Below are 12,099 nucleotides of genomic sequence, written 5' to 3' on the forward strand. Positions count from 1 at the left end.
TTACTTGTATCTTAGGTATGCACGTTTTGTAGGTCAGTGTATAAGTGGGGAAGTGCTTACCAAACAAGATGATTATTTATTTATAATAACAATAAACTATATGACTATTGCTGATGGATAACTGAAAAAAAATTGTTAATCATTTAATAATAGTGTTTATATATTTTTGTATGAGTTGATCATATTTGTTGTCGTGCAATATGATACAATAACGATGTATTACCACAATGTAAGCAAAGTTTAATTATGGCTTATTGTAACATTGTGCACCAACGTTGATTCAATTCAACATACTAATTTGATGTAATCAACCTGTACTGTAATTGTGCATTTTGATAGCTTGTCTAAGGAAGTATTGTTTCGGAATAATAGCTGCACGATGGTTAGACGATATGAAGTGTTAATTGCTTATTGTCTTTAAGCACAGGCACTAATTCTTATGTCACATGGTTCTCACTTAATCAATCTGACAAAGGCTAAGCATGAATTTAAACATTATAATGATATCAATGCAGGTACTTGAAATGCAGGGATAGACATCTACCACGCCCAAAAATTAGAAATGTACATTGTCCCGGCTTGTCAGGTTGAATATACCTATAGTGGTGGATATTTCTTCAATAGACAAGTATTTTGGAAAACAGGAAACAGTTACACTATAGGTCAATTCCCTCGTTTCAGAAATTGAATTGTGAAATTCTTCGTTCGGAACATGTCTCAGGACTTCTAGTCTAATTAGTTGCGCTATGTATCACCACACAAATTGTATTGAAATATTCGCTGCGTTTTGTTATGCTACCTATACCGGCACCTATACTATGCTAATCTATACCAAGAAGATTTCGTAAAACAAACTTAATGCATGGGTAGAGAATAGATGTTCGTAATCACAATATTGATCTCTACAGCGATGTGTGGGTGTCTCTAAACGATGTTACAAGCCACTATTTTCTTTTTCTCACGCATTTTTTGGAGACGCACACTTCAAAAGGATATGATCTTAATCGATAGCTAACGAATTGCGAAATGATCCTTACGGGCAATGAAGTTGAAGAAATGCTAGCTGTCACGTTGGTCGGAGACATATGGCAGATACCATCACGGGCGGAGTACCTAATGATCTACATTACTCATGCATGTCCGCGTATTGTCAATGTTGCACATGTATTAAAGACGAATGTGCTTTTCGCATGTTAGCTATAGTCTTTTATTTATTTGCTGTTTAACTAGCGTGCACTAATTTTAACCAGCAAAAAACAAAAGGAAGTTGGCGTTTTAGAGTCGACACTTATTTGTTTTGGGCATCTAATTTCGGGTACTTAACTTTGCTTTGTTTAAAATATACAACGTACCCATTTTATGGTTATTTAGATGCCTTGTTATATCCACGCCTATTTTTTGTAGCACTCTTATCATTGCCATGTACCTATGTAATTAAATTAGAATTTACTTATAGATTATTGCTAAATCTCTGTTATTTGTCTATCGAGACCTATTTGGCAAACATTTTCATGATCCTATCCAAGAGTATTGAATATATCTGAATTTAAATCATACTTTAACCTGCATAAAGAATAACAATGTGTATTTAACGCACTCAGCGCTCTTGTACAAATTGATTGAAAAATATAATCGTTTGAAGTGGCTGTCATTACGGTATTCTGCCCATTGTCTGGCTAGATGGATGGACTTATATAATCATGGCATAAACTTATTTGCCCTCTATAAATCTCCGACCGAAAGCTGCAGGCAAACGAAGAGATAAGTCGCTTGGAGGCGGAGTAGGTAGGTATGCGTAAAGCACACCACGCTCCACGGTGTATCGGGCAATTTGTAATATTGAATCATTGAAGAAATATGACAAGGATATTAATTATGTGATTTCAAAGTTCGATATTCGACCTACGTGTTTACGAGCAGGGCACGTTGAGCAACGAAGGAAATTATGGTATTAGTTGCTCTAGACATCGGTCTATACACTCTATACTAATATCGATTAGTAAGTACCTCATGTCTACATGAATATAATGTAAGTGACACCGGTGACACCCACGTGACCTGACACCCGGATTTACTTTAATTCAATAAGGTCTGAAGCCTTAATACCAATGGCAACCCAAGCTGAGACCTGCGAGGCCAAGGACGTATAGCTGGGGATGTGTCTGTTAAGAACCAATAGAAAGTGTCGTCCATAGAAAAAAGTCGCAGGCAGAAGCTAGTGATAATATCATTGTCAGATAGTAGGATTAGATAATTAAGTTCACAAAAGGTTATAACTAACCAAAAAGCGTATAATTTTTTATAATTATTTGATTGAGAACATCTGTCTAGATTAGCTCTAAACACGGGGAACAATAGAAATGTCAAATAATCATCGTCTGCGATCGTGGGAAACTTGTATCCGAAAATGCTAGGATTTCACTGTCTCACGCCGCGCCGCGACATCACTCATTCTCATAAATGATACTGAGCTATCATCTTTGGCAAATAAAATATTGTGTTGATTTTTAAGGTGTCCGGATCTTATTCGATTCGAATTCGATGTTATACTGCTTTTTATGTATTGTGTATTTTATTTTATTTAGTAAGTACCTACCTATTCGTTTTTAGTTTTATTTTATAGATAAGTTAGTTTATTTTAATTTTTAATAATTGTGTACCTAATATTCAAAGTTTTGGGTCTACTTATTTATAAAATGTTTCTGTATGTTTAGTATTTAGGTTAAAATAAAACTAGTGATTGACAGGAATACCTAATGTTCCTTTTCTTCATTAAACCAAGGTTTAAATCCTTGCATTTTTACCTACCTTTATTAGGAAGGACAAGACAGTGTGTGTGTGCTAACAATTAATTTCTAACATTACGATTGCAATTTTAGAGTGCAGTCGCATTGCAATATTTTAGGATTTCATTCGTTTATTTATCAATGTTTTCATATTTGTGTTTATTTATTAAATAATATCCCGGAACCATGAATCGATTCATTCATACTAGCCAGTGAAAGACAATTATGAGTTATGACACTTCATTCACGGATACAGTGATTATGGGCCTGATTCGGATTTTGAAATAGACATCTATTAGATATCTTTTAGAGATCACCAAGATACGATAATGATATGTTTAAGATCTAACCTGTCAAATTTGACATTTGCGCGATTCTGGAGATATTCTTGAACGATTTCCTCAGAATATGACTCAGAGATCCAATTCACATCTAATAGATATCTTACGCTATCTAACGTAAAAGTGACATTGGTTGCCCGAATTGCGCTGCAAAAGAGAACTAGTTGATATCTAAACTATGACGTATCTAGAATGGATCTAGTACGTGTCGTCTCTTGTGAATATCTTGAAGTTCGAATACGGCAGTATGACTACACAAAAACGTGTCCGCGTAAATTCTCCAATGTCTACTCGTGTCCATCAATCACTGCACGAGGTGCAAAGTGCTGTCAGTAGCGACATTTAGATTTTTTAATGTGTAGATTATTTGATATGGATATGACATTAGTGAACATGAACAGTGAAGTTAATCATCATCAATAACACATTTTTAAAATAAAAATCCCGCTCGACAGGGGACAGTTCTATTTTCCATTCATAAGTAAGTACTTGTAGGTTTACAAATACATATTGTAGTTCAGTCAAGGGTACCAGGGTATGATTTTTTGGCAAGTATGATATAGAAGAAATTAAAATATAAAAGTTAGTAAGTAGGTACTTACACAATTATGAACAAAATAGATACATATGTAATTCAAACAGATTAACGTAAAGATTTTTATCTACCTGTTATTGTTAGTGTGAGAACATATTAAGCACATTAGTTAGAGTTAAGGCTCATTTTATTTGTTCTAGGTTATCTAACAATACTCGATTTAATTTAAATTCTAGATGGTCAATAAAAAATATATTAGCTGATTCACATTATTATGTGCAAAAAGTTTAAGGCCGTGAAATAGTTATAGTTTCACGCTGTTTTACTTGGATTACCGAACCGAATCCTGCCTATTATGTTTTGACTATTGTTTAGCATAGGTTAAAGTTAAAGTACAAGCATACAGGTGTATCGATTGGGCAATTCTCGTACAGTCACCTACAATAATATGTTACACAACAAAGGCCGCAAAAATATCTGACACGAACTTATTTGTAGAGCCATACGAGCATGTCACATATATTATTTTTGCGGCCTTCAAAGAGGAACATATTATTGCAGGTGACTGTACAATCGGCAACCCATTGAGATTAAAGAACAAAAATCTGTCATCGTGATGGACGTGCGATGCGCTTTTACTTTCATCCTACTTACACGAATCGAGGAATTTATTATTATGTCATGGCGTCATCCTCCGCTCGGCGCTTTATGGTGTTCGAGTGTTTGTATTTTTTACGTTAATTGGTGACTTTTAAGTGGACTATCACTTTTTGAATGATGATAACGATTTTTTGATTCCGGTAACGTGTTATAACAAGTACTGCTATTCAACAACTTCAATATTAATACGGTGGTGTAGGAAATTGCGTGCTAGGGATACACCATAACAATTGGGTGCATAACATCGTAGGTTCAACTTCAAACGTCGGTTGTGCTGCATAGAGCTGAATAATCGTTCTAGACAAAAAATCATAAAGTTGACAAAATATTCGGCCAGAAGAATAAGGAATCAAAGACAGACAAGAGTTAAAAATTTGCAACATCAAAGTTTAGACAGGACAGAAAGATAAGATTATAGAATTATCCCGTTGCCATAACGAATAAAAATTTTACCCTTTCATAGAAAATGGACCAGACAAATTGTATAAAACAGCCAAATTTTTTTTCGCGATTTCGGGGTTGGTTTCATAATAAAAATTGCTACGGGAATGCATTTGTTTTTTCTAGCCTATACCAAGTTCCAGGCCATACACTACACACTGTATAAACACTGGAGTTACAAGTACTTTACAAAAACTACAATCGTGACATAATGTTCTCTACTTATTATTCAATAGGCGCCACAAACAACACTTCAGTGAAAATATATCTTTTCATTCCGTCGAGAAAGGAAACGAGAAGTAGTTTTTCAACAACTCTGATGCCTAGTTCAGATCATAGGTCACAGAGTAGTCATTAGATAGAGAGTTACATTACATAATGCGATGCGATATGTCCCTGCTATAGCTTGCGCACACATGTTTTGCATTAGTTTCGTAATTTGGCGACACTGTTTGCTTTTTACATAATTTTTTACGAGTTTGTATTGAATCGGAACGCATATTTATTTAGAGTTATGACAACATTGCAACAAATTAAACAATTGCAAGTAACCTAGTGGATGTACAACGACGTGATACGGAAATCAGAATCGTTAAGTTATCCGAACCGCTTTAACTAAATGACAAAGAAGAACTCATTTGGTTTTGAAACGAATATTTGGCAAACGTTTTTACCTACTTACTTCCTCACAATAAATCAAAAATATCTTCAGAGCGCAAAGTGATATTCAAAAACATGTTAGACTGATGACTTGTTGAGTGCTGAACTGCTGATGCATCAAGCTTTGATTACTTTTACATATTGGGCATTTTATTAATAGGTCAACTTTTGTTGGCGACGACGTGACGCATCGCATCTACCTTAACTACAAAAATCTATAGAATACGAGTATACCGTTGAATTTAAAGCTAAGTTATCAAATTGTTATCAATGTTTAATCAGCGTAAAGCTTTATCAAAAATCTACTTTTGGACCTACTGCCGCTTTATTACCGAAAATATTCTCAGTGTGCTCGTCGCAGTGTGGATCTAAGCGTAGTAATACAGGGTGTTACTGACCATCGGGCTTTAAATCCAGGGCTCGATTCTACTGGCTAAACTGGCTTTATTATGGCACCAACCCCGAAATCCCGAATTTTTTTTTTACCATTTCATACATTTTGGCTGATTAGATGTCGACGTTTTCTATGAAAAAGCCAAAAAAAAATCCCCGTTTTTAGAGTTGGTCCCATAGTAAAAGTAGCTCAGTTAGTGAGTAAAATCAAGCCCTGGAATTAAAGCCCCATGGTCAGACACACTGTATAAAAAATGAAAATTTCGCCAAATATTCTCTACTTGAACAATCAATAGACTTGTTAGATAAGCGACGGCGTGCGGTCTAGTGAATCTTATCGATTTTATGTTAAGGCATGCTGGTAAGAGCTCGTAATATTTATAACGTAAAGCCTGTGAACCCGTGACCCGTGGCGTGCTTCGCGGAACTTATGGAGTTATGAAGCTTTTATCCGCTGCAGATTCAACATAAATCTGGGTTGGAATTATTTTAGTTCGATATCCTTTCGAATAATGGTATACATACTTGTTTTCTGTTCTAAAAATTACTGTTATCTTCTGAACTTGTATACCATAGTTTAGTCGTTGAACAGGTCTTAACGGATACTATATTTTTAGGTAGGTATTTAGAAAATATTGCGTTTATACATTTTAAATTTGTCTATTATTTACTTAATTTTGTTTAAGAATACCCATTAGAAATCCAGCCTACGGCACTGTGAGCATATATAGTAGAGAAACTTCGTTTTTGGCTTTGCCACAGTTAGGTGAAAAAGGGAATTAATATTTATAAGCCGGTTGTTTTAAAGCCTTTTGTAGTCATAACATCAGTATTCTGGGAGAATCCTTAAACATCTTCCGACCCGTGTAAACGGGCAGATCGGAGCGCGAGCGCATGGTTGCATCATCGGGGGAAAGTGCAATGATTATTTTATTGTGTCTGAAGTCAACACATTAACACGGATTCCACCCTTGATCGATTATGTAACGAGAGGAGGTAAGTTAATGAAAATTTGAGGTCGTGATTTTCATCGCATAAGGGGTCATCCATTAATTACGTCACACGAATTTCTAGGTTTTTTGACCCCTCCCCCCCTCCTTGTCACACTTGGTCACATTTTGCAAACCCCACCCTCCCTAGTGTGACGTCACATTTTTTCTACGAAATCGCCAAATCGAATTAAGTAAGTACCTAAGTATTATTAATATTTTATCAAAATATTTTTGACGATATAAATATTAGTAATTTTATAACCCAAAACTGCTTAGGAAAGAAAATTAAACGAATAAAAACGATTATCGTTTTAAAAACTTGTTATTTAAATGTACAGCGAATAAAATAATTTAAATAAATTTTCGGTTACTGATGAAGTTATAGTGACATCACAAAGTTTGTGTCTCCCCCCTCCCCCATGTCACAATATGTCACATTTTCTTGACCCCCTTCCTCCCCCTAAACATTTGATTTAAATAATAGATGACACCTAATTGCTAAATAAATTTGTATAACTACTCAGTTGATAGTTTTTTTTTTAATTTAAGGCATGATTAATATTTTCATGATTTACGTAAAGATAAACTGTTTACAATTACTCAAATTCAGCGATGTCACAGTTCGTAAGTAGTCTGAGCATAGTTTTATGCACAAGAGCGCGAAAAATAAAGGAAGGTTCTGCTGAAATTTGTAATGTCTACTGAAAAGATGCCAGTTTTCCCGGAGGTTTTTGACCCAAGAATTTTGCAAGCCATCAGAATTAAGTTTAGCAGTTATTTTTTCAAAACTCTGTTTTATAATGGGTTGCTCAACATCAGTTATTTTGTTAATGGAATACATTCTTCGCTGATCAAAGTTAGAATATATAATACAATACAAATATTCTTTATTGCACACCTCATCGTCAATAAAAAAAACAGCTACTTAAGCACAGGTAAACAACAGATACACACAATTAGGTACATAATAGATATTAGATACTGGCCGATGAAATTATGGGTATGTAATTAAAATTAACCATAGGGATTATTATTAACTTAAATCGCTATTATACCTACGCGTGCTCGTGCGATGTCATAAAGATTATGTATAGATTCTTTCTCCATGTTAACATGAAGATACCTGCATACAGAAACCTCTTAACTAGATGCAGCATATAGGACCATTTCATCCGCATTTACGCGCAGCACGGATTGGCATGGCATCCCCATAGTAATGTACTTATGTAGCACAGAAGCGTAACCGCTTAAATCGCTTTATTTTTATAGTTCGTTTTTTTTAGCATTAGAAAGAACTTCGCAGAAGTAAGCTTGTGGTTCCTAATCCGGCACTTTAAGCGGTAATAATTTGAAGTAAATTATATGTATTGACCGTGCTACATTAGATAATTCAATAATTATTAACAATTAAAGAGCCTGATAAAAACTGTACGCTTACTTCTTTGGAGTTCTTTCTAATGCTAAAAAAACGAACTATAGTTTCGTTCATAATTACTAAACGAATATAAATAAAATTTGGAATATCGCTAGAGGAGGTATCTGTTTGTTTATTAATTCGAATATAAATATGTATTTAAAATTATTAGTAAATATAGACGATTACTAAAATTAAGGGAGATATAAGTACACGTAGGTGACGTAGGTTGTTGAAGTGCGAGTCTTCGATAATAATGCGGAGTCTACGGGAGGTATTCTATTACTGCACAGTACAGTCGCCATCAGATATATCGGAACGGCCAAGGTGTTCACAATATCTGAACACGCACTCTAGTGCCTTGACAATAGAGGCGTGTTCAGATATTTATGAGCACCTTGGCCGCTCCGATATATCTGATGGCGACTGTACATACAGCTGCCAAGTGACTGGTTAAAAAGTTAATTACAATAGGCAATTCGCTAGAAAGGTAAGAATGATAATCTCCAACAATTAGTATGAATTGGTAAGGAAAGAAAATGCGTGGGAAAATTCGTTACTCGAATAGTGTTAAACGGATTATGATTCGAGATAATTAGATTGTGATAAGTGGGATATTGAGTGCTTTACAGCTTACGTAATAAGAGGATGGAGGGGAGACTATGAAAATTTTAGATAGTAAATATGTCTTAAAATTCATTTCAAAGCTCGATTTTTACCCAATCATCATATATTTCACAACGATGTCAAAAGAATAATCTTACCTTTTTGTTACTAATTATTACATTTAAATTTATAACTCGATCATGTCACAATGTTAATTCCCGGTCAAGATAATTATAGACATTCGTTTGTAAAACTCTTAAAGATTAAATCAAATAACACGAAATGAAAAACGTAACTTACACAATGAAGTTATAAATCTTGACACGGTTAAACAGTTTTAACACGATTTTAATGATGTATCCTGAATCACGTTCAATTGTTATGGCTAGTAATCGATCATAATTGCTATCGCGTAACATCATTATACGGTAATAACATGCAAACTTCATATGTGGAAAAGTCCGTCATGTGAAGTGCAGATTAATAGCCAACTAATTGATCTAATAAACAGATACCATAACTTTAGCGTAATGAAAAGCTGCTTTCCTCCTCGGCATACTTATTAAAGTGTAACATTGTAATGTTGAAGTGATAGTAAGTATTGAAGTTCGTGAACTATGAAAGCGTGCAAACAATGCTTATGGGGCTAACATAACTTCACTGTTGTTAGTCTCCATACATTGTCGCGTACTGTTTTCGGATTTTACCTTTGATTTTTACACAAGTGTAAAAATGCGCGCGACAGTGGGCTTTTATTGCGTTGAAGATTTGATAGGCAGAATATTGTTTTAAATGTGAAACGTCCCTACGTCCTCCATGGGTTCCATAGAAACAAGGTAAAAAGACTTTACTTGACAGATGACAGGTGGAAGATGAAGGATTCTTTATTTTGTTTTATCTTTGAGAAACGCAACCCCAAATAACTAGGTAGGTACTTGACTTATAAATCTTTAATCTATCACCGTTCAAATAAAAATTGGATATAGTAAATACATTTTGAAACAAAAATGCTATCACTAGTATCACTACTGGTATACTCGTTTAGCTGACAACACCTTTGTTTACTTTAAGCTGATCAAGAAGCTTCAAATCGCAATATAACTTTAAATATTTCGTGAAAAAACATAAAATGAGTTTTATTCCAGTTCCACTTTAAAACTATTTCATCACAAAAAAATCGATAGCATGCGCGCATTTTTGATAGGTACATTATATGTAAAAAGGTCGGCAAATCCCCGCCGCAAACCGCATGCGGCTCTTTCGTGGTGCAAAAGTGCGAAAAACGATGACTGTTTTCCAAAAGTTAACAGTTCAAAATCAAAATTCGTTGTTCCTTATAATTTTATAACTGATGGGTTTTCTGCAGTTGTATTTTTTCCTCAAAGTTTGCCGATTCCTCAGCAATAATTGTACGTAACCAACGTAAAAGCTTCCTGAATTTCATGACGGCATTAATTTTCATATCACATCCAATTGTCTAACCTATTAAAGTTCAAAATAACACACACTGATACTCACTAGTCTCATGGTGTCGGGTCACTTCACTGGTGGAACAACAGCACTACAATATGCGCACGAGTCGGAAATGTCGGAATGCTCACCGGTGCTCGCGGTCGCGCGTCGACATGCACTGCGCGGGAGTTCACGCGCGCGCCCGCCCAAAACAACGTTGTGTAAACGTTGAATCATATGTCAACTGGCATCATCCGGAGATCAATAAGCTGTGATTTACTATGGTGCGTTACTTAGTAGGTATTACTTATAGTGTTATGAAAGTTCAACACTTTATTTAACGAAAGATTCGGGGTAAGAGACCACCCGGAACAAACCGCATTGCCAATAATGTTTACGCATGTGTGTTGCGTGTGGCTGTGTCTATGTCTGAAACCATAGAGGCCTTAAGATATCTAAAATATCGGAACGAATATAAGATAAGTTATTAGAAATAGTATATTTATACTTTTTTAGTATTTATTACGGGCATGTATATATACTCGTATTCGTTGAAAATATATATTTCACATGGTACACGTGAAATATCTAGTACTTATCATTTTGAAACCCATATTCAGTTTAGATTTTTGCCTTAGCTTTACAAAGTTTCAAATCACAGATAAGTGATATTTACACAAATATTTTTATCTCTTACAACCACACGAAAGTAGCAGAATACCCTAAACAACAAGTCAAATTCTTCAATACGTAGGCTACACAATATTGACCGATTTCGTGACGGCGGCATCAGCGTTACAAAGTTATCTTTATGCAATGTTAGCCAAAGATTTCACCCGTTACTGTCAGTTTAACTACGTGCCAATTGTTATGGGGCATGAGTTAGCACCCAACGATAACCGACTGTTAATTTCTACTTTACTGTTATTCTGTTAATATATAAGAGGTGAGCAAAACGTGTTAAATCGATAGCTTCAATAGCTTCTCACACGGCGGTAAAACTCCTCTTTTGTAAAATACCTTTCTATCTTAGCTTTTCCGGTTGAAGGGTACTGAGCGGCTACAGCGAAAACCGAAATTCGCAAATTGCGGGGATTCTCTTTTACTCCAACGAAGGCGTAATTAGAGTGACAGAGAAAAATCCCCGCAATTTGTCAACTTCGATTTTCGCGGTTGCAGCCCTGTTCAAGCCGATATGGAGTATTTAGTTTGACGTTTAAATTGTCCCAAGGATGTCGTTTTTCCCGACGCAAATTATATAGCGATCTTAAACTAATAACGCATAGACAGATAGTCCCCATACAGCCGTATACCTGCCAAAAGTGAAGCCGAAACACGATCGATGTGTGCGTGGAACGCTCGTGTTTTACGCTCAGCAAACACACACATATATACAAAATATGTTGCCAGTATTCATTTACTTCTCTCAAAGTAGAGGAATTTTAAGAACATCCACACTTGGTTATTAATAATTTGGAAGTGTGTAGATTCGATTTTGTAGCAAAAGCTTTTTGTTTATTTTGGGATTTGTTGCATTTCTGTACTTTTTGAAATAAGGATTAAATAAATAGCTGATAAGTTTTTACTATTTTTATCTATTAAACAAATGTGCATAAAATAATAAGAATAAATTTAAATAGGACAGGATATTCGACTGTGTTTAGTCCGTTTCCAATGTTTCCATAATGCGTCATTCCGATCAGTCAGAAAACTGAAACGAACATGACACAAAATAAAAATAAGAAATAAGTAAATACTTACCTAAATAATTAACTTAATTATAATTTTCTATAATTATACAATGAATTTTAATTGAGCG

At 34.9% G+C, this 12,099-nt stretch overlaps 1 protein-coding gene across 1 annotated transcript in view; it reads right to left on the reverse strand.

The window, feature by feature from the left end:
• Positions 1 to 10,471, reverse strand: part of LOC134664615 (putative uncharacterized protein DDB_G0271606) — a 44,418-nt gene extending 33,947 nt beyond the window's left edge. The window contains exon 1 of the mRNA XM_063521345.1: positions 10,347 to 10,471. Within this exon, the coding sequence (XP_063377415.1) occupies positions 10,347 to 10,355 (9 nt within the window). The 5' untranslated portion in view covers positions 10,356 to 10,471. The remainder of the gene's footprint in view (positions 1 to 10,346) is intronic.
• Between the last annotated feature and the right edge of the window lie 1,628 nt (positions 10,472 to 12,099).

The sequence above is a fragment of the Cydia fagiglandana genome, chromosome 5, assembly GCF_963556715.1.
Source record: "Cydia fagiglandana chromosome 5, ilCydFagi1.1, whole genome shotgun sequence".
In the NCBI taxonomy this organism is placed as follows: domain Eukaryota; kingdom Metazoa; phylum Arthropoda; class Insecta; order Lepidoptera; family Tortricidae; genus Cydia; species Cydia fagiglandana.